Here is a 22,207-nt window from a genome sequence, read left to right as displayed (position 1 = left end):
ATTTACTCTTCCTTTCCTTTCCCCTATAACAATTCTTTAGTATCGTCATGCAAAGGTTCATTATGACATTAGACTTCCTTTCCCCTTACCAGCCAAGAAGACAATTTATATTTCCAAGGGGTGGGAATGACCTAAGCAAGGTTTTTGGTACTTTCTTTTTGTGACTTTGTTGCCATATCATAAGATAGCAAAGGGTGTAACATCTGTCACGAGGAACTAGATATTTTCTGGAACTGCTCTGGCCATGAAGCATTCCTCAAATAAACCTGAATAAGATTTAAATATTTATTTTAGAAACCAGCTTGTATTTTACCTGTGTATATTATGGTCAATATTGTAGGCACACCAGTGGAATACTGAAAAAAATTGCATCTTGGTTTGTAAGACCACTCCAAAAATTTGTGTGTGGGAAAATATGGAAAATTTGTAGATGCAGTATGTTACCATGGAGTAGTACATAGTTGTGATAGGATGAAATATTGAAATAAAATTTTTGCAGAGTTTAATTTGGTTATAGACAAACAACAAAAAATCCCTAACCAAACAAAAAAAAAACAATAGGTCTATCGTGCATCAAAATATTTTGTAAAAGGCCCATGATGAACTTGGTACTAATACAGAATTATGTGAGAAAATCCTGGGAAGAAAGTATGCCTTCATATGCACATTTGTTTTTAGACAGTCAAGGGTGTAGCAAAGTCTCAATTAATGCACCACAGGAATCCCACAGAAATTAATCAAATTTTAGTGCCAAAAGACACGTGCCAAAAACAAACTTTTTTGGGGAGGTGGCATGTGCCCCCTTTCTACCCTCCCTATGCTAGTGCAGACTAGCCCTGCTGTGCCATCTAGCACTGTCAATATTTGATGAGGAGGGAAATCAGAGAAGCAGGAGTAAAGCCTGGCAAGGGAAACAAAACAATGCATCAAACAAACTCAACTCACTTGTACCACTCTCTGTAAGGAATAAGTTCATCATCATTAAATAAGTTTGTCACTGATATATGGTATGCATTCTAGCTAATAAACTTTCAAGTTATCTAATATTAAGTTTGACACATGACTAGTCATGGGTTTCAGCATCCTGAGGGAAGTGATGATTTTTTAAAAATATTTTGCTAAACAATCATCATAAATAATAATTCTAATCATAAACCTCTCAAAACTCTCTCTCTAGCTTTATATTTCTCTTTAAGTCATTGTCCCGTAAACAAATAGAAAGTTTTCAAAACTATTCACGTAGTTAATCCTGTAAACGCTTCAGACCATGAGTAAAGCACGTCGCATGGCGTCCATATACGTTCAGCTCCCACATTCATGATTTTCAAGAAAACTATAGTAGTCGCTAGGAAGAACATCTTTTCCCTTTAGCAAATGGCTTAAATAACTCTTGGACGGTATCAGGCCATCTTTGTGGTATGCTGGCGTAGCAACATATGTAATACAGTCCAACATTTCGCCTCGTTCAAGTTCAACTTTGATAGACAGACGGCTATATCCTCCTCTGTCGACCCATTCAAAAAAGTCAAGCGTTTCAAGACCTCCTTTTTCCAAAGTGTACAATGCACCGTGAACTACAGAGTTTGGATCCTCGACGATGGTGGCCGATCCGAATCCACTTCCGCTATTAAAAGCAAAGACAAGCCTGTAGCCTGACAGTTTTGCGGGAATTCGATCAGTGTAATAAGCCTTTCTCTCCTTCATTCGTTCAGCGTTCATGTTCGATCCGTAAGCAAAATATCTCTCGGGTTGCTCCATGATTATCTTTACAGTGTCTAACAAACAGTACAGTGCTAGCAACGCTTTTACGTATGACATTACTTGCTCAACTTTACAATACAAACATTTATGACTCATCAATATTTTCGCCACAGGAATCCCATGCACGTAATTCGTTCGTTAGACAACTATGAAATAGCTTATTATGAAATGATCGGAATGAAAGTGAATGCAACTCAACTCAGCAAGTCTTCTTCATGTCATTGGCAACATATCTAAGAAATTTTGAACAATTTGAACAGATTTTCTTGAGCACAAAGATTTCAGACTTGGTCTTCCTGTGTTGCGCCCTTCTGCGTTGCGCTGGTTGTGCTAAGGCCAACAAAAAAAAAGATGTAAAACTGATTATTAATTCCCTATTAAAAGGATAAAAGACTAGATTTATTGTCATTAGTCGCTCTGCAATAAACCAATTTAACTTCAACAGCTAGCATGTATATGTTCTGTGTCAACTGACTGTAACAGGTGGTTATAGCAGCTAAGACATATATATAGCAACATGTTTATAAATATGTCCATTTATAATCTCAGTTATATATACACCTAATTGAAAAAACTCAATCGGGTCATATCATCGAAGCTAAGACCGAAAAATAATTTGGGTACTCCGAAATGTGTATTAATTTTGCATATAGACATGTAAAAATGCACAGTAGAGCAAAGTCTGTCGACCTAGATTAACAACATGGCAAAGCCATGATGCACAAAATGTGCACAGGAAGGGAAAACTACAATACTTTATTTATTTATTTATTTACATTCATATTTTAACAGGAAGCTTCTTCACTTATAAATGTGATTTTCAAGAAGGTCCTGATAAATAAGATATTTTGACAATAATATGCAAAAAGAGAATTTGGAGGTTGAATATCGAAACCAGCTCGTTACTGAAAAGTCAACATCATTATTACTAGTATGTAAAATTGTAAAAGATGAAAAGTTCAAATTATTTAGGTTTACAGGTTTAAAAGAAATTCGTTTTAAAATGGTTGATATTAGAACATTGTTTAAGAGTGTCACTCAGATTGTTCCATTCTTTCATGGCTTGAAACTGCATTGTTTGTTTTCCCCAGTTAGTTTTGGGTCGTGGTAAGCGAAACTCGCTTCCATGCCTCGTGTTGTAGCCATGCTCATTGAGCTTATTCAGCTTTAGATTTGATGATAATAATCTGATTTTACATTTGAATATATATAAACAACGATGGTAGTATCTGCGCTTACTGAGTTCCATCCAATTAAGTTCTTTCCGAGCATCAGATGCTGAGGAGTATGGAGGTCGATCCAGGATGATCTTGGCCGCTTTGTTGTGCAGGGTTTGAAGAGATTCCATAAGCGTGATATTATCTTTATCTCCCCAAACAATATCACCATAATCAAAAAGCGGTAGGACCAAGCTGTTGAAATACAAGAGTCTAGCGAATTTAGGCAAAAGATGTTTGATTCGCTTCAGGAGACCAAGGCGTTTGTTGATTTTGGTCATCTGTTTTTCAACATGAGCAGACCAAGACATATTGCTGGAAAAGACCACACCAAGGTACTTGAATTCTTGAACTCTCTCGATGTCTTTGAGGTGGGCCTGTATGGAGATGGTGGAGATGTTGGTCTTTCTCTTGCTTCCAAACAGCATGGCTTTAGTTTTGGTTGCATTCAGGGTCAAATGATTGATCTTAAACCAATCACCAACCAGCTTGAGATCTTCATTAAGCTTATCTTCTATGTCAGGAACTGAGGAGGAGAAATAGTACAAGACTGTATCACCAGCGTATAGGGATACTTGAGAATGGCGGACAACATTAGGAAGATCGTTGATGTAGATGATGAACAGAAGAGGCCCAAGGATACTTCCTTGAGGTACACCAATGTTGCATGGTAATGGCTGTGATACTTCTAAGCCACAAGTAGTGCGTAAGCATCTTGATGACAAGTAAGAGTCAAACCATTTGAGATCGTTGTCACGAACACCAGCTGAAGATAGTTTATTCATTAGAATCGTGTGGTTTACTGTGTCAAAGGCTTTTGACAGATCCAAGAAGACAGCTCCACATAGTTTACCGTTATCCATGTTACGTAGAATGTCATCTGCAAGGCTGGCTAATGCAGTTGATGTTGAACGTTTAGGTCGAAAGCCAAACTGCTTGTCAGAAAGTAGATTGTTTGTACTCAGATGTTCGTAGAGTTGCAGGTGGACAGCTCTTTCGAGGATTTTGCTCAAAGTCGGAAGAATAGAGATAGGTCGATAGTTGGTGGCATCAGTTCTATCCCCAGTTTTAAACAGGGCTATGACCTTAGCACATTTCCAAATACAAGGAAACGAGTGGAGCTTGATAGATAAGTTCAGTAGATTAGTAACTGGTTGAGCGATCACATCTGCAGAATCCTTGAGAAGGCGAGCACTAATGTTGTCCAATCCAATCGACTTGTTGGTCTTGAGAGATTTTAATTGATTGAGAACAAATGTTTCATCGACTGGACTTAGATGGAAACTTAGATCTGGCTCAGAAGTGATATTGGGTGAGAAGACAGGAATAAGAGAGGTGATTTTCTTTGCAAGAAGTTGACCAATGGAAGCAAAGTGATTGTTCAATACGTCGACGATGGACTTTGACTCCAGATATTGAACACCATTGGAGACTATGCAGTTGGGAATAGAGGCCTGATCCTGCTTCCGGCAGGTAGCTTTATTGATTGCTTTCCACAGATTGTTCCCGTTTCCCTTGCTGTCTTTGATCAGGTCGATGTAGTACTTTGACTTACTGCGCTTTATATCGCTATTAACGTTGTTACGAAGATGACGGTACTTTCGCCAATGATAGGAAGAGCCAGTTCTTGTAGCTTTACGATGATGGAAGTCACGGTTGTGCATAGCTTCTTTTATTTTTGAAGTCATCCATGGACATTGGATACCATTGATACGGATGAAATTAGCATAATTGTTTGTCTTCCCATGCTCCACTTTGGTCTTAGCTTTGATGATATAACCTTTTTTTGAACCCGACAAGTCGGGAATACTGAAAAAGAATGCATCTTGATTTGTGACACAACTAAAAAATTTGTGTGAGTGGGATTGGAAATATAAAAAGTTTGTCGATGTAGCATGTTACCATTGAGTAGTACATAGTTGTGATAGGATGCAATATTTTAAAAAAATCGTAGAGTTTTAATTTGGTTTAAAAATCTTTTTTAAAAGAATGATTACTCGCTAACGCATAAAACGTTCTCCTTTATTTTTGCAAAATTGTGTAAGTGTTAGCCTGCGTTCCAACCTTTTTATTCCGGATGTGACGCAGGCTATGTACATGTATACAAAATCCATTTCATTCTCTGCTATTCTACAAATATTGAATACAGTTTTTATTTCTGGCGAAATAATTCAGGGTACTGTTCTCCATAGTCTCCCTCGCATCCGTTTTATGTTTCATGATTTTCTCACAAGATGTAGAGTGGTTTTTCTCAGAGCGTGAAACATTTTCTAGTGGAAGAGTTTTACCATCGAGCTAGTTATCGCTATTAGATTAAAACTCGGGAAACGAAGGAAATAAGATCTACTAGCCCCTATTAGTGCTACTAATGATTTCAAGGTCTGAATAAAACTACACTGCTTTAATTACTATGGGGCAATCAAAAAGCAGCCTTTTAGAATGGTGAAGTCTTACTAGATTTTTTTCCCAACTGCGTTTATTGTAAGACAGTCAGAAGCAGTTGACAATAAATAACATGCACAATATCTAAAACTCAGGACATTCTTCTCCATTTGCCCAGTATCTGACACGGTTTGTGACCTTATTACTCTCCAGTACTGTGTTCATGCGTCCCTCAAACAGTCCAAACATTCCTCCTGTGACGAAAAAAAAAAAAAAAAGAGAATATGTTGGGTGGATTTTCGTAAGCACCACGTGGATAACAAAAACTGTTTCACAATGGATAGCGGGCACTCCAAAAAATTAAGTAATCCTACTAAAGGGACATGAAGAAAATCGACGAAAACGTGCGCGTATTTTGTGATTAGGCATATCTTCGCATACACGTATATGTTTTTTAATATTCGCATTTATTTGCCATAATTTTTACATTCTCCATAATACATTGCGGCTTTGGACTAGAACAATCTTCTTTTAACGGAACTACAGCTATTTCAAAAAAGGTTGAATATTGAATAGTGCATTCCAAGGCCGAAGTGCATTGTGGGTCATAACGACATTGTCTAAAGTAGGATTAATAATAATTATTTATTCTATTTTTAGTGTATTCCATCTGAAACAATATACTAACTACATGTAGAGAGTTAATTGCTGTATATTTACTTTTTATTTTAAATTAATGAGACCCACAATGCCCTTTGGTCTTGGAATGCACTATTCAGTATGCAGTATACCTTTTTGAAATAGCCAATTAAATTCGAGTATCAAGTATCAAGTTTCATTTTAAAGTGTGAATCTAAGTAATTTCACTGACCTGTGTGTATATAAAGAACTTTCTTGCCTTTGAATCTAGAAGGGTTATTTCTCATCTCAGCAAGCATACCACGTACTGATTTTAAGGTATAAACGGGATCTAAGGTTATACCAGTCTCGCATGCTACTTGGATAACTTGTTCTGAAGACAAAAACCACGGCAAACAAATAATAAACACAATAGTTCACTAATAGTTGTCATTTTTAAAATCTCGGAACCTATTTGTTCAGTGTTTGTATCCATGAGTAAGCGATTAGTTTGCCATATTGGACCACGCACCAGGCGCGCACAAAAGCAAGCACGCACCCATGCCAAATACTTGGGCTTTCAATGGTTACTTCTGCATTTTAAAACCTCTGGTTTGAAGGGGCTGTTACACTACTAGAAGTGTTTATTAGAACCGTTCTCTCAGTTTTGTTGCGCGGTAAAAGCATGAGCCGAACGTTGAAGTAGCGTCAGGTAACGTTACAATTGCAGAGCGCACTGTGTAGTGTAAACGCTCTGGAAAGCAACAAGGTAGCTACGCAGGGGCGGACCCAGGGGATTTCCTGCGGTGCACCAGTTAGCACCCTGTCGCCGTATTTACTCTTACACATTTCGGAAGCGATGCATAACATCTCTATATACATTTTTTCATTTGGGTCACGGCTCCTAACGAATTCCTGAATCCGCCTCTGGCACGCACTTTCTCTTTTTACTCAGTTGCAGTGCAATGACGACCGAAAAATGACGCGTAATTGCAGTAAAATTTTGCGACTTGCATTGCTTGATAAACTACGTTTCAACAAAGGCGAAGGTCACAGCTTAAAATAAGGATGTTATACATGCTGCGCAAACTACCACTCTTTTCATTGCTATGCCGAGACAGCAGTCGCGACAGGGAAATTGGGCAATGCACTTCCGTCAATCAAATAAATTTATATTCTCTGATTGGCAGCAGTGTATTGCCCTATTTTCCTTTTGCGACTGTTGTCTCGATCAGCGTGTAGCAATGAAAAGGGTGGTAAAGTTTCTCGAATTGCAAATATTGTACGACAAATGTTATGGCGTAAAGATAACCAAATAATATGCATAAGCAGTAAAGTTTTATAACATTCCTATATACCCAGTTCCTCTGGTGTAGAGAGGCCATATCCTTCCCCCTTGTGACCCTCCATGATATCTATGATGTCTGACGCTTTGACATTATCCAAGCCTGCATGATCCAGATCTTCTTGGATATGACTATGGAGGTTTTCAGCATTATTTCTGATATTGACTGCATGGACTCTAAAAGAAAATTACATTGTGATTATCTCATGTTGATAGTGGATCATTTCAATTTACTTTTTTGCTCCGGCTTCATTCAAACTAAATATGCTTGTATTAAAAAAATCACTATTAAGAGATGGTATGGTAACACTTTTTTTACTGTCAAACTCGCTCAAACTAGCACTTGTGTGCTATCATATTTAGTGAGTATAAATAAAGATTTATTATTATTATTATTACTGACAAAGTTGCTCAACTCGAAGTTTAATTCCAAAAATGCCTAAGTCCTTGAGTTGTGGGAAAATAGGGCGGGGTAAGGAATCGCATTATCCCAAATCTACATCAGTGTGGTAGTACCAAATACCAAATAAAGTTTAAGAAGTCTGTGAGCATGATCCCCCGGATCTAGATCCATCCTAGTTTTCGTGCTTTTATTTTAGTTCAATTTCTGGAGCCTTACTTGAGTTTAGAGCCAGTCAGATAGTTTCCAATAGCAAGACCCGATGCAGTTCCACCACTCCCAACTGTCACGACTATATCAGTGTAATGCTCCAAAACTTTCTGGGAATTAAACATGACAAAAAGAACAAGTCAAACTCTTGAAAAGGGGGAAAAGGAAGACACATTATGAGTAAGAGCTATCCTTATGATCTTGATGTTGCTCTCTCCCGTTTTCTCCCTTTTTTTTACCACTTTTCAAATTCCGCACTGCCCTGCCCTTTCCTCTAAATATAACATACTTCCTTTGTACCTGGTCAACGAGCTCTGCAAAACACTGAAGATATGCAAACATTCCAGTGAAGGATGACCCACCAGCTGGAATCACATAGATTTTAGAACCCTTTTCTTTTCTAAAGCAAAATCAAAATGTTTTCTATTCAACAAAAATATTGAAGCAGAATAAAATCAAAAGAGCAGTCCTTACGTCATTCTTATCAGGAGTGTAAAAAGGTTAGGGTCAAGGTTTTCTGCCAAGACACAGTAAGTAAGTAAGTAAGTAAGTTTTAATTGGCATTTTGCATGCCAACATACATTAACGATAACCCAAATAATATACATCAGAGACCACGGAGATGGGGGGGGGGGGGGGGGGGGGAAGGAGGGGGGTCTACAGCCCTTACACATGTGTACTCATTTCATCTTTAGACTTTTTTGCAAGTTAATCATATGCACAAGTTAATTAAAACTTTTCAGGGAGAAAGCAGTCACCCCATTGTTTCCTTGCTACGCCACTGATTCAAACAGTCAATATACTCACTCTAATTTCTCTTTTAATTTGTCCATTTTTGGATAGATAGCAACATCATATGGCAAATACTCAGTCAAGATCATGTGACTGCCCATCAACCGATTGAACAACAAGTTACCAAGGCAACCAATATCAGTACCCTGTATTTGTCAAAAATAAATTACACAATAGTAAATAATAAATATTGGTTATTGACCCAGCCTCCTAATCACTTCCTTTCCCACTGCAAAGTGAAGTGAGGTGAAGTTCAGTATTTATCTAAAGAAAGTGGCATATAAATGTCAATTTTTTTTTATAAACTTGCAGTCCTTAACTGCCACTAATACCATCACCACATCTGGAGGCTAGGATGAATGTAAGAATGGACCTAGGAAAATTAAACACTTAAAGTCTTGGGCTACCTGTGGTTTGCACAACTTTGTTTGGGGGAGGGGTGGGGTGGTTGGCTTCACTTTTATTGGAAGTGTATCCAATCACATATAATAGATAACCATGCCAGAAATTTAATACCATATAAATAATATTTCATGGTCATTTAAAATTATACCTGTTCTCTTTGACGCATGAATAGATAGCATTCCAAACCAAGCTGCCTGGCAGAGATGGCTGTAGATCGGCAGTGATTGGAGTACGTACTACCCAGTGTGAACACAGTATCACAATTTTGTTCTATGGCTGCAGCAAGAAGAAATTCTAATTTTCGCACCTAAAATATAAAACAAATCAGATGGATATGTCAGCTACTCTTAAAATCTCACAGCATGACTTCCACATGCAACTCATATAATTTTGAATTTTCTGTTTTACAGGATTATTAGTCCTCGATTTCAGATGAAATCATTCTGAATATTAATGCATTCCCATCATCATAATTGCTAATTAATATTGTGCTTGCATAATATGAGATGAATATATAATTAGGAATCAGTAAAATAAAAAATCTAAATAATAATAATAAAAAATAATAATAATAATAATAATAATAATGGTTTAATCAATAGAATCCATGAGGTGGCTCTTCACCTATTGATAAACTATCTAATATACAATAACACACACACACGAGATAAATTTACAATAAAAAACTATGAAACTATAAAATAGACAAATTTTAGACAAATATAAAGATAAGAAATAAGATTGAAAATTATTGGAAATTTCTTATTGAATAATTCTAAAGCAATGATATAATTATATATGAAAGAAAAGGATAAAATTGCAGATATTGGGGGTACGCTCCACCGCCCCCAAGCAACCGCCTCAGGCCGAGACATCCGGGGCAGCTGCAGGCAAATGAAACTGACCCCAATGGCACGACCCAAAACAATCACCCAAAGGCACCAAAGCGCAGCTCCAAAATCTACCAATTAGATAAAAGATAAATTAATTGATAAATAAATCAAGTAGTGTCATATTGCTTCTTTAGCTCTGCTTTCACCTTTGAACAAAATAGACTATAACTAGAAATGTCTTTTATATTACTTGGTAAATTATTGAATAGTTCTGAGGCGATGTCTTGAAAAGTTCCCTTTTTGTAAATAAATTTTAATTAACGAGGCTGCTAACCTTGTTTCCAGAGAGATTGCCTCCAGTCATATCATCTCGCTTGATTCCAACACTAAACCCATTGGGAACATCTGATAAATTCCATTTATGAATTGGAGTATTGTGAATTGCGAGCTGGGAAGAATTAAATTACGAAAAAGTTTCCATGACTGCATATGTATTGCAGGGGGGGGGGGGGGGGGGACTCCGCCAGATTTATGGTAGGGGTGTTCTGCTGGGATTCTGAAAGGGGTACCCTGTTTATGATAAGAAAACTCAAATTTATAGACCCTGTTTATGATAAAAGATATAATTAATTGTACTGAATTCCTGGTTTAATTATCATGTTGCTAATAGAGTGCAAAGCACTAGTATGAGAGGTTGTCCTATAGGGGAGAGACATGGTATTAGTAAAGCTTACGATATGAGCAGCCATGTTGTATTGGCTATACAAACCGAACACGGTTTTATTGTATGGCTGATACAACACAGACGCAGATCTTGTAAAAAAAAATTGTGAAATTTGACAGATATTTGAAGTCCCCAGGCCCCTAGCAAGGCTTAGAAATGTAGCGGAGCCCCAAAACAACTTTTTTCCAGCAGACAATAATAAACAATGATAAACCCTGTCTAATTAATCTCTAACCTGAATATCAGTCCCTGGGGGAGAGGGGAGGGGGAGGGGGAATGATTACTCTTGCACCAACATATTGTGTTACATGTAATTTCTTTATACCATAGTTTTAATAGAGGGGAATGGTTAGGAAACCTATTGTTATTAGGTCTTTGTTCGCTTGTGAGGTTGAACCAGGTCTTGACCAGTGCAATATGTTTGATTTATGCTCATCCGAAATTGCAAAATAAGCAAACATAAACTTTGTCTGTGGAATTATTGTAAGGAATATTCAAATGTCTCTTAAAAATCTTTAAGTATTTTGAACTAGCTGCCAAAAGAAAGATTTTGGTCTGTTCACTCAGCCATTGCCAACTGTGGTAAAACAATGGCTAAAACAAAGGATTGTGCACCGTCACGCTTGAAAAAAGTGAACAATAACCTATAACAATAGAGTTTCCTAACCATTCCACCGGGTAATCCACAACCGGCAGAAGGAAGCCTGGGAGTGGAGGAACAAACAATGAATGGTGAGAAAAACAAAGAACGCAGCTCACATGTAGAACAATACACATTGTTCACCATAATCCATGCTTTCTTTGTTTTTGTTATTTTGTCCAATCCCAAGCTTATACGTTCTACCAGTGGACACCGACCAATTCCACTCGGTACACTATACTCTAAATGTACTGCACCATTTCAACGTAATGTAACTCAACCTTATCATGGCCCAGTATGCATATGTTTTCATAAAAAATAAAGAAAAAAATTAAGAAGAAAAAAAATCATTATTTAAGAATCCACTGTTCTGTTTCAATATTCACATCACGTTGTGACATAGTTAATAGACTATGGTTGTGATAGTCTCTATCTATCACTGAATCGTTCCGCATTATTTCATGCATATGTTGATGATTAGATTAAGAGATTAAGTAGAATTAAGAATATTATGAACAGTAGTAGATCGACGAGTAGGCTAATTGAAACTTTTGCAGTCCCCATCCCCCTAGCATGTGCTTGAGGAGTTTTACCGGCTTTATTCATATATTACCTCAACAACATAATTCGGAACATTTTTTAATTCTTTGGCCCATTCTGGTGGCTCATATTTCTTCAAGCTTTCATGAGTAACTCCAGGCATGTTTGTGTCAGAGCGATCCTGAAAGATATCCTGGTGAAATTTAACTGCAGCCATTCCTGTCGACTTCATCAACAAGGTTTTGTCTTCGCATTGGCTGGTTGTGTCATAATAGCATCACGTGGCACCCAAAGGTCAAATGTGGCCGTAATTCTACTACCACGTGCCACTTGATGGTATTATGACACAACCAGCCAATGCCCAGATCGATTGCGAAGACAAAACCTTGTTGATGCCCATGGTACGGGAATATTTATAATATTAGTAGATACTGAAAAATATACACTGATCTATTCGCAAAGCTTTAAAAAATATGTCTGTCCCTCAAGAAGATCGTCTTCTTGTGATTTCCTTATTGCATTATGACGTCACTAAGAATATTCCAGACACGCGCGTCGAGTTTCACATGTATGCACTAGTCAATTGAAACCCCCGCCCCCCGACCCCCGCGGCTAGCGGGGCACTGAACGGGGACGTGACGCGTTTTTGATGTGCTTTTAAGAGCATGATTGCATCGGGGGTTCGGAGATTTAACGAATGGTTTTCTCAGCGGGGAATCGAGCGGGGATTTTAACGCTCGTTTGAATATGTAAGAGCCTGGAAACAAGAGGTCGGCCATCTTGAAAAATACCAAGAAGGCGTTGTGATTCCAAGCACAGGGAGCCCGTAGCCTAGTACAGAGCAGTATGTTCTACACAAAACACATGCTCAAACAAACTTATAGCATTTTCTACCTATACACTTTTACACTGAACTCCACTGATAAGAACCTTTCTTAAAATTAATAGGTTCTTATGTGGAGGGGTCTTAAAGTGAGACGTTTAGCCTAACAGGTTCTTTAAAAAAAAACAGGTTCTTATACAACGCGGGTCTTGTTTAGTCGTTTCGGTCAGTTCGAATGTAGAATCAGTTCATGATTACTCTATTAAAACTACTGCTTCGCAAAATTTACAAGCATTGTTCATTTTCAATATGATACCATTAAATTCTCAGCTGACTAGACGGTAGAAGAGTAGACGCATTTTTGCGCACATAGCAGTTTATGCATGCAACATCGAGTTGCATGGAATTTCTTCATCTTCCCCTGAACTGTGTAGCGATAACGGAAATATTGGACAGTCACCTGGTAGACACCTTTTTTTGCAAACGTTTGGCTTTTGTAGCTGGGTTTCTACGGTAGAACGCAATGATGATGCAAGCCAGCGCGATGACAACATATTCTTTGTCAGTTTCCCCGGAAAAATGTAACGGTCTCGGAAAGATGGAAGGTAAAGCTGGTCGACACCTTTTTTGCGGCGATACATCAGTTTCGGAAAATTGCGCAAACGTCTACGGTGCTATCGAGCGATAAAGTGATGCTTCCAAAAGCTTTATCTTGCGTGAGGTTTGAGGCCGAAGGCCGGTGCCTCATGCGTAGCGGCGCTCTAGGAGATTGGGGAAGGAGGGGGGGGGGGGGGGGGGGAGAGGAAGCGTGCACAAAGGCCCGATCCGAATGAGCTCACGACTAGAAAACAATTAGGGCGAGGTCTAGTACAGGATGTGATCGACCATTTGTAGATTTATAGGAATATTGTTTTTACAAGTCACATGCGCGTAGCCTGACTTTAGTTGGGATTTTAACGAGTTGAGGTCGGGCTGCAAGCAGGCCAAGATATTCGCCTTACGATAGTCCTAGTTTGAACCAAAAGCCGTGACGTAGCACACCCAAAAACAACAATTAAACGATACTTTCAGAAACATCCTCGCATCATCTTTATTTCCAAATATAGTTAATATCATACATTAATATCATACATAACTATTATCATACATTGATTTTGTGTCGATTTCGTGGACATTTGAATAAATTACATTTTATTATATAGATATCGATGAAATACCAGGTTTTCTCTATGGAAGATACCATATCTTTCACACGTGAAGATATCGCTGTTGAATCATCTTGCTATTTTAATACGGAATTTTTGAGCTTTTTTTCATCGATATCTATACGAAAAAAAACAAACGCTGCGCTCACTCGTGAGATTTAAATTGAACACTCGAAGATAAAATTCGTATCTCCGCTCGCCCATGTAATATCCTCTATGTAATATACGAAGTAAACTGATATGATTATTGAGTGATTATAAAAAGATGATTCAGAAAATGAATGATTTGGTTGAATTTTTTTCCTTGTTTGCTTTTTTTTCTCTTATTTTTCCCCTCATTCGTTTTTATTTACTTCAAAATAAAAGACAAGTATTAAAAAAAAAAAAGATGATAACTTTTGTTTGCCAATAAACTAGCCGAAATATAGAGTATGAAAAAACACCAACTGTAACGTGGTGATATATCGAATGCCAAAAATATTATATAAATATTATATATCATAGGCTTAAAATTATCTTTCCTTAATAACATAGAACGGGCTGTCTGTTTTTACTTAGCCTCGTAGTTATTACAGACAATCTGTACCGTCTTTTCATTTACCTGCCTATCAAATTATGTATTTTGTATATATACAAACACAAACAAATCCTGATAAGAGTGGTACAATATAAAAGTTGTTGTTGTTGTTGTTATATCATATCCAAATCATGGATCTCGATGGTCCCGCATCTATACAGACATAGTTTTTCTTTTGTGTTAAATGATTAAATAAATAATTTTTCCAATCAAAATACTCGAATATAAAAAAACTTTTAAAGTCGCAAATATCATATTTGCTTTTGAACAAAGTCAGTGATATTGAGTTAATAATTTAATATAATAATTATAATTTAATACGAAATACGAGTTCCTTAGAACTCAGGGCATTTCTCTCCAATAGCCCAATATCTCACACGATTCGTAACCTTCATGTTCTCAAGTATGCTGTTCATTCTGCCTTCAAACAGTCCAAACATCCCTCCTGTTAAATGAAAAAGGTTCAAAGATCACTAAAGATATTCATGGTGGTAAACTAGACAAAATGCTCGATGAAGTTGGAAGTACTTCCCGTTCCTAATTCAGTTAGCAATATCAATGCCAATACCCTTGACATAAGTTAAAGGATTAAGGACAAAGGATAGAGCTGAGGGAGAGAATTTTGAAAAGCAAGGTATATGTTTAACATAGTTTTTTCCTGCATTAACTCAAGCTTTAGTTGTTTTTTTTGTCCAATTTAGTTGTTCTTGTGCCACCTCTTCCCTCACCCCTCCCTCCCCAAATAAATGCCCTAAAATATTCCTAAGGTTAGGAACAATTTCTAGTGTGTCAAAATACGTGCAGTTTCATGTCACTTCCTTATTGAGCACAAGCACAAACAGGCAGGTTCCCCAATGGGAAATTTACCTAATATGGCCAATAAAGCTTGTAAAATTATTCCCCCTCCATCAGGATATTAAAGGTTATGTCATTTGCAGGCCATGAAAGCTGATCATGAGCTATGAATGTGTCTTAGACCAAATAAGTGCAGTTTCATGTCACTTCCTTATTGAGCACAAGCACAAACAGGCAGGTTCCCCAATGGGAAATTTACCTAATATGGCCAATAAAGCTTGTAAAATTATTCCCCCTCCATCAGGATATTAAAGGTTATGTCATTTGCAGGCCATGAAAGCTGATCATGAGCTTTGAAAGAGTCTTAGACAAAATACGTGCAGTTTCATGTCACTTCCTTATTGAGCACAAGCACAAACAGGCATTTTCCCCAATGGGAAATTTACCTAATATATGGCTGGATAAAGCTTTCAAAATTATTCCCCCTCAGGATATTCAAGGTTATGTCATTTGCAGGCCATGAAAGCTGATCATGAGCTATGAATGTGTCTTAGACCAAATAAGTGCAGTTTCATGTCACTTCCTTATTGAGCACAAGCACAAACAGGCAGGTTCCCCAATGGGAAATTAAACTAATATGGCCAATAAAGCTTGTAAAATTATTCCCCCTCCATCAGGATATTAAAGGTTATGTCATTTGCAGGCCATGAAAGCTGATCATGAGCTATGAATGTGTCTTAGACAAAATAAGTGCAGTTTCATGTCACTTCCTTATTGAGCACAAGCACAAACAGGCAGGTTCCCCAATGGGAAATTAAACTAATATGGCCAATAAAGCTTGTAAAATTATTCCCCCTCCATCAGGATATTAAAGGTTATGTCATTTGCAGGCCATGAAAGCTGATCATGAGCTATGAATGTGTTTATCATGCATTTTACAGTGGACTCATATATCCATACAAATTAAAGTACATTTAATAGAAGTTTGACTGACCAAAATTTTAAAAATACTGGATTTAATTTATTATTACTAGATTAAATCTTTATTTATCTTACACCTGAAGTTCAAAAACTCTAAAATGGGGCCATGGAAATTTTCATGCAACCCTCTTTCCTTCATGAAATTAAAGAACTATTATTAAATTAAGGCCTATTCAAAACACCCTTGAAAAAATGACAATGTTGGATTGAAATATTCAAAAAAGTGCTGCTTACCTGTATGGACAAATAACACCTTCTTGCCTTTAAATCTTTGAGGGTTATCTCTCATTTCGGCAAGCATACCGCGCACAGTTTTAAGGGTATATACTGGGTCTAGTGTTATTCCAGTACTGCATGCTATTTGAACAAGGTGTTCTACACAAATGAGAAGACATTTCAGTTTCAAGAAAACAAATATGTTTAGCCTCAGTTATAACACATTTTAATTCAAAGAATTGGATGGCAAAATTAAGTTTATATTTTACCTAGTTCCTCTTCTGTTGAGATGCCATATCCTTCTCCTTTATGACCATCCATGATATCTATGATATCTGCTGCTTTGACGTGATTTAATCCTGCACTATCCAGATCTTCTTGGATATGAATATGTAGGTTTTCAACACTGTTTCTGATATTAACAGCATGGACCCTACAAAATTCAAAAGCTTTTCTTAGAAAATTATATAATTGATGACAATAACAATATATAAAGTAAATGATCAGCTTTGCACATGTGAATTCTTAGTTCTGCCAATCCAAACAGAACAGCAAGTTTTCTACCATATTATTTGTATCTAGGTGCAAACACCTGACTATATGTTCTCTCAACTTGCTCTTGAAAATATATGTTTGTCAGCTAAACGTCAATGTAAATTTATTAGGTGGTCTCCTTTGAAATTAACAAGTGTTGAAGTGTTAGTCAACAATTATACAAGTTCAAGGAGCAAGTCAGAATGTGTTTTGATGGCTGCTGTTTTTGTATGCCAGATGCAAGAGAGTATTTCTTCACTATGTTTCACCATAAAATGACAGGGCATCTTCCACTTACTTTAGTTTAGAGCCAGTCAAATAGTTTGCAATGCATAGACCCGAGGCAGTACCACCACTACCAGTGGTAACAACAAGATCTGTATAGTCTTTCAGGGCATTCTGAAAAACATTACATAAAATGATTTAATTCAGTAACGTTGCAGGTGCTGTATAGTTATTTATATATTAGAAAAATATGGAGCTATTATAATATATTTGCTAATTACACATTTTGAAATCAAACAAAACTTTCTTCATGCAATCATTTATGTATGATTAGCTTACGCTTTTACCAGAAATCGTAATTTTTTTATTGAGTGCTATATAATGATACAGCATATCTTGACAAGAATCCTTGTCATTTGTGAATGGCATATATATTATATAATATGCAGTTTTTGGTTATATCCTAACCTGTTCAATCAGTTCTTGGAAACACTGGAAATATGCAAACACTCCTTTGTAACAAGAGCCGCCTGCTGGGATCACATAAATTTTGGAATCTTTTTCTTGCCTGGGGAAAATAACAACACAAAAATAAGATTAATAATTATGCCTTTATATATATTGCAAACAAAAAAAACATTAACTGACACTTCAACAATGAATCTTATCTAACAATATTATTATATAGTATAGATAGTATGCACAATCTGATTGGTCAAGAACATTGAGCTTAATTAATTAGCACAGTTGCTGAGGAGCAGCAAACTTTGTGAAATCTTATGACAAAATAAAAATTGAATCCTAAAAATTAAATTGAATATAAATTTACTTACTCCAATTTTTCTTTTAATTGTTCCATTTTTGGATAGATAGCAACATCATATGGCAGATACTCAGTCAAGATCATGTGACTGCCTGTCAATCTGTTAAATAACAGATTGCCAAGGCTACCAATATCAGTACCCTAAAATCAGCAAATGAATAAAAATTATTTGTTGAACTCATAAATTTTATAAATTTTGTATTCATGCATGAAAAGACCGTAAGAAAAGGCAACTTGAATAAACTTTAACTATAGAGTACCTGCTTGTTCATGAAGTTAGTATAAGTAATTAATGTAAGAACACATACAACACCAATATAGCAGTCATATTTTAACTATTAATCACCTTTTGTCTCTGTCGCATGAATAGATAGCACTCCAAACCAAGCTGTTTGGCTGCAATGGCTGTACAACGGCAGTGATTTGAGTATGTACTTCCCAGCGTGAACACAGTATCAGCTTGCTCTTCTAAAGCCCCAGCAAAGAGAAACTCCAGCTTACGAACCTTAGGACAAAATACAAAATCAATAGAACGTTAGGTACGTTATTTATGTATGAGCCAATTCCAAAGGTGCCCATCCCCCCCCCCCCCCCCCCCTCTAGGCATACCCCGGGCATTTGACCATAGTCAAGTTCCGTAGAGTGGGGAATTTGACGCTGAATATATGTCCGAACGGGCGGATCATGTTTTGTGTATTATTTGATTGATAAAAGAAATATTTAAGCTTAAAGAACCGCAAGCTTCAAACGCAACCTAGAAGCATAAAAATCAAGGGGAAAAAAGAGAAGAATAAGAGATCGTGAACTAACCTTGTTGCCCGACATGTTGCTACCAGTCATGTCATCTCTTTTGATACCAATCTTGAAGCCGTTTGGAATATCCGGAAGAAGCCATTCTTGGAGTGGTGTATTATGTTGTGCAAGCTGTAAGTAACGAGATATACAAAAATATTCGTCAGCAAAGAATATTCAGCAGAAAGATCCATGTTTTAAATTGCTAACATTTACGACGGAAATATAACTCGCGAGGGCAGGAAAACTGCTTGAATCACGTGAAGCCACAATCACATGATGCCGAAGTGCGATACACGGATACGTTCTTTAATTCCTAGGATGATATAAAGGTTTATATTTTGGCTGTTTATCTACCAAATGTATGAATCTTACTCAACTTTAAATAAAATCTGCCATAAAGTAAATTTAAAAAAAAAAAAAATTCGCATAAAGGGGCAAAAGGAGTTTTTGGGGAGGGAGCGCTGCGGGACGACCGACACTAAAAACGGATGCGAGGGAGACTAGAGATATATGGGTACTATCCTCGTGTACGGGTTAACAAAGTACGTCATAGGTTTCCGAACACACGAGTGGGACTTAAACCTAACCACTATACCACGAAGCGAATTCGGTATTAAAAAATATTTATTTAATTTATGCTATCGTAGGGTACGACTACTAGCCGATTACTCGAAATCTGAAATTTTTGAATAGAATTCCTCTGACAATTCCCGTACACGACGATGTAACCGACAAAGGGGATCGAATTGGAATTCAGGACTATACTTAATGAAGCTTAATGTTTTCGAGCGATCAAAAAAATTGAATCTAATGTTGGCAATCGAATAAAGGGTAGCTGAGAGAGTACCTTGCGAGCAGAGAATTTTTTTCTGACCCTCCACGGGGGGTCAGAAAAATAACCTCTACCCGACAGCCAGCTCCACGGAGGGTCAGGAAAAAAAACCTCTGCTCGCAGGGTACTTAGAGAGAAGTTCGCAACAAAAAACAACGGACAAAAAAGAACAAACATGATTTACCTTGACGTAGTGTTTTGGTATATTATCGACTTGCTTTGCCCATTCTGGTGCATCGTATCTTTGTAAACGTTTTTGTTCTACGCCTGGCATTGCTGTTATGTTTAAGAATCTTTGCTAAATTTTTGAACTTCTTGCCACGGCTTCTTCGAAAGATCTGATTTGGTCGAGAACTTTAACTGGAAGAAAAGATGGAAAAATTTATGACCTTTCATTGATTGACCAATCACAGCCAGTTTTCTGAAAGGAATTACATTGACCGCGTGAAAATACTGGGTCTTGTGATAATCCACCAAGAAAAAATAAACTATTGCCCTCAAAATCAAATGCTTGTTTTCATGTTGAACTTCTTCGAAGTGATTACAGTAACATTCAGAAACACTCGCGAAGAACGACATTTTATTATATAGATATCGACGAAATACCAGGTTTTCTCTAGTGTCGAAAACTTGATATATTTCTTAAGTTTCATCGATATCTATAAATAAATTAAATAGTACGCAAGCTGTGATTGGTTTATAGCCATGTTTGCATGAGGGTATGTAAACACAGTTGTGACGTCACAACTTTCGTGTTTTCCCGATGATCCGGTACAAGTTCGAAAATTTACAGTTTCTTTCGAGGAAAAAAACGCCCCCAAAAACGTATTTTGAAGACGAAGTTCCAAATTTTGACTTGTGCCAGGGCCACAGGCATAAACCTATGGTCTCATGCAGGTGTTTCTGATCGTAATATCGATCATGACCATCTCTTGTTGGTCGCCGTAACGAGAATTCCCTCAGGAGCTACAACACACGTCCTTCGTCAGGAGAGCTTCGGTTGTTCAGCGACGTGCTTTCTCATGATTTAAATGCACCGCCCGATAAGGAATACAAGTATTTCAAGGATACAGTCAGCAGCTTCAAACTTTTTCCAGCGATAGCTCTTCAGCTCCACAAAATATCTTATTGAGGCAAGACCAGGCCCGTAGCTAGGGGGGTGCAGGGGGTGCGAGATTTTGGCTGGTATGATATTTTCACGTAAAACTAAGTAAAAAAAATCAATTTTACTTTAATAATTTATCTACACCTATGCGTCCTATGGGACTTTAAAAAAATAAAGTATATGGTTGGTCCACTTTTTGTAAATTAGCACCCCCCCAACAAAAATCCTATCTACGGGCCTGAAGACGAAACAATCAACTTCACTGCCATGTTTTCTGGCTGTCAAGTTGAGCAAAACCACGTTTCTTTCAACCGAGAATTCCAGTGAGTGACACTCACTTATCTTGATCACTTTCGTAAAGAAAATCAATTCTGAAATCTTTTATTAAGATTTCTATTCAATCTTTGGACATTTCTTTGTATTTTTTTAAAGTTTTAGAATGATAAATGTTTAAAATAGCGATTCTTTCTCGCTTCACATTTGACTCCTTGGCGTTTATTACACGAAATTTGATTGGCTAACGATCGAAGTTCGTGATGTATGGAGAATTTGTATTTTGATATGAGAATCAAATTCAAATAAAGATTTATTTTCTTGCAAGTGGTAATGTTTTCCCTCAGTATTTATTTTATAAAAGCAATAGAAAACTTTTTTTTTCTTTGTTTACATAGCCTGATAGCAACACTCGGGGGGTTGGGAGAATTCTCGACAGTTATGCAAAGCCTCGACTACGTCTCGGGTTTGCATAACTGTCTCGAATTCTCCCAACCTCCCCTCGTGTTGCTATCAGGCTATGTAAACACGGAAAAAGTTTTCTATTGCTTAAATAATAAGCAGAACATTACATGGCCGCTTGGAGTACGAATTTTATCTTCTCGTGTTCAAAATTCGTATCTCCGCGCGCCCATGCAATATCCTCTATCCCGGGGGGGGGGTACTCCGCCAGGATTTGGGTAGGGGTGTTCCGCTGGGATTCTGAAAGGGGTACCCTGTTTATGACAAAAAAACTCAAAATTGTAGACCCTGTTTATGACAAAAGATATGATTAATTGCACTGAGTTCCTGTTTCAATTATCATGTCAGCTCGCGTATTGTTTTTGTGTATTGTTTTTTGACGACCATAATAACCAGTTTCGGTCAATACGGAAGTAGAATCCCTAAATATAACAGGAAACTCAGGAAGAATTTGGAATTTGAGTGAAATTGCATACCTTGTTTATGACAAGAAGCTCGAAAAACCATACCTTGTTCAGCGGATCATCCCCGTATAGTCCATGTATGGGAGTACCCCCCCCCCCCCCCCCCCCCGGGTCCTCTATGTATTTGTCGGAGTGTCGGGAAAAACAAGTTTTCAAGCCCGGTTTTCGGATGGATAACCACGTGCGAAAATACTTCAGTCTAATATTTGATTCACGGCAGACTTTACTCT

At 37.3% G+C, this 22,207-nt stretch overlaps 3 protein-coding genes across 3 annotated transcripts; all 3 read right to left on the bottom strand.

The window, feature by feature from the left end:
* Window positions 1-941: 941 nt before the first annotated feature.
* LOC116286406 (gamma-glutamylcyclotransferase-like) lies at window positions 942-1,869 on the bottom strand. The gene has a single exon (XM_031692926.2). The coding sequence runs from the start codon at window positions 1,855-1,857 to the stop codon at window positions 1,303-1,305; it is 555 nt and encodes a 184-aa protein (XP_031548786.1). The 5' UTR covers window positions 1,858-1,869; the 3' UTR covers window positions 942-1,302.
* Window positions 1,870-4,982: 3,113 nt separating this feature from the next.
* Window positions 4,983-12,112, bottom strand: LOC116286402 (uncharacterized). The gene is made up of 9 exons (XM_031692922.2): window positions 11,941-12,112; window positions 10,298-10,411; window positions 9,279-9,437; window positions 8,741-8,871; window positions 8,234-8,333; window positions 7,943-8,043; window positions 7,337-7,500; window positions 6,232-6,372; window positions 4,983-5,614 (listed from the first exon to the last, which is right to left on the bottom strand). The coding sequence occupies exons 1-9, from the start codon at window positions 12,097-12,099 to the stop codon at window positions 5,505-5,507; spliced, it is 1,179 nt and encodes a 392-aa protein (XP_031548782.2). The 5' UTR covers window positions 12,100-12,112; the 3' UTR covers window positions 4,983-5,504.
* A 1,643-nt stretch (window positions 12,113-13,755) lies between these two features.
* LOC116286404 (uncharacterized) lies at window positions 13,756-20,272 on the bottom strand. The gene is made up of 9 exons (XM_031692924.2): window positions 19,858-20,272; window positions 18,857-18,970; window positions 18,393-18,551; window positions 18,057-18,187; window positions 17,692-17,791; window positions 17,297-17,397; window positions 16,734-16,897; window positions 16,483-16,623; window positions 13,756-14,917 (listed from the first exon to the last, which is right to left on the bottom strand). Exons 1-9 carry the CDS (start codon window positions 19,945-19,947, stop codon window positions 14,808-14,810), a joined length of 1,110 nt encoding a protein of 369 aa, XP_031548784.2. The 5' UTR covers window positions 19,948-20,272; the 3' UTR covers window positions 13,756-14,807.
* Window positions 20,273-22,207: the final 1,935 nt, after the last annotated feature.

The sequence above is a fragment of the Actinia tenebrosa genome, unplaced genomic scaffold (assembly GCF_029948245.1).
Source record: "Actinia tenebrosa isolate PJP-AT-01 unplaced genomic scaffold, QUT_ActTen_1.0 PGA_scaffold0__85_contigs__length_37466705, whole genome shotgun sequence".
NCBI classification, from domain to species: domain Eukaryota; kingdom Metazoa; phylum Cnidaria; class Anthozoa; order Actiniaria; family Actiniidae; genus Actinia; species Actinia tenebrosa.
This window is presented reverse-complemented; position numbering and strand designations above follow the sequence as displayed.

Excerpts from the sequence above, each read along its gene's own strand:
- LOC116286406 (XM_031692926.2), bottom strand. The coding sequence starts at position 1,857 with ATGAGTCATAAATGTTTGTATTGTAAAGTTGAGCAAGTAATGTCATAC.
- LOC116286402 (XM_031692922.2), bottom strand. The coding sequence starts at position 12,099 with ATGAAGTCGACAGGAATGGCTGCAGTTAAATTTCACCAGGATATCTTT. Across the intron at positions 9,438-10,297 it reads GCAATCTCTCTGGAAACAAG|GTGCGAAAATTAGAATTTCT; the intron begins GTTAGCAGCCTC and ends TTTATATTTTAG. Across the intron at positions 8,872-9,278 it reads TCATGCGTCAAAGAGAACAG|GGTACTGATATTGGTTGCCT; the intron begins GTATAATTTTAA and ends TGACAAATACAG.
- LOC116286404 (XM_031692924.2), bottom strand. The coding sequence starts at position 19,947 with ATGCCAGGCGTAGAACAAAAACGTTTACAAAGATACGATGCACCAGAA. Across the intron at positions 18,552-18,856 it reads GCAACATGTCGGGCAACAAG|GTTCGTAAGCTGGAGTTTCT; the intron begins GTTAGTTCACGA and ends TTTTGTCCTAAG. Across the intron at positions 16,898-17,296 it reads TTGACTGGCTCTAAACTAAA|GGTCCATGCTGTTAATATCA; the intron begins GTAAGTGGAAGA and ends TGAATTTTGTAG.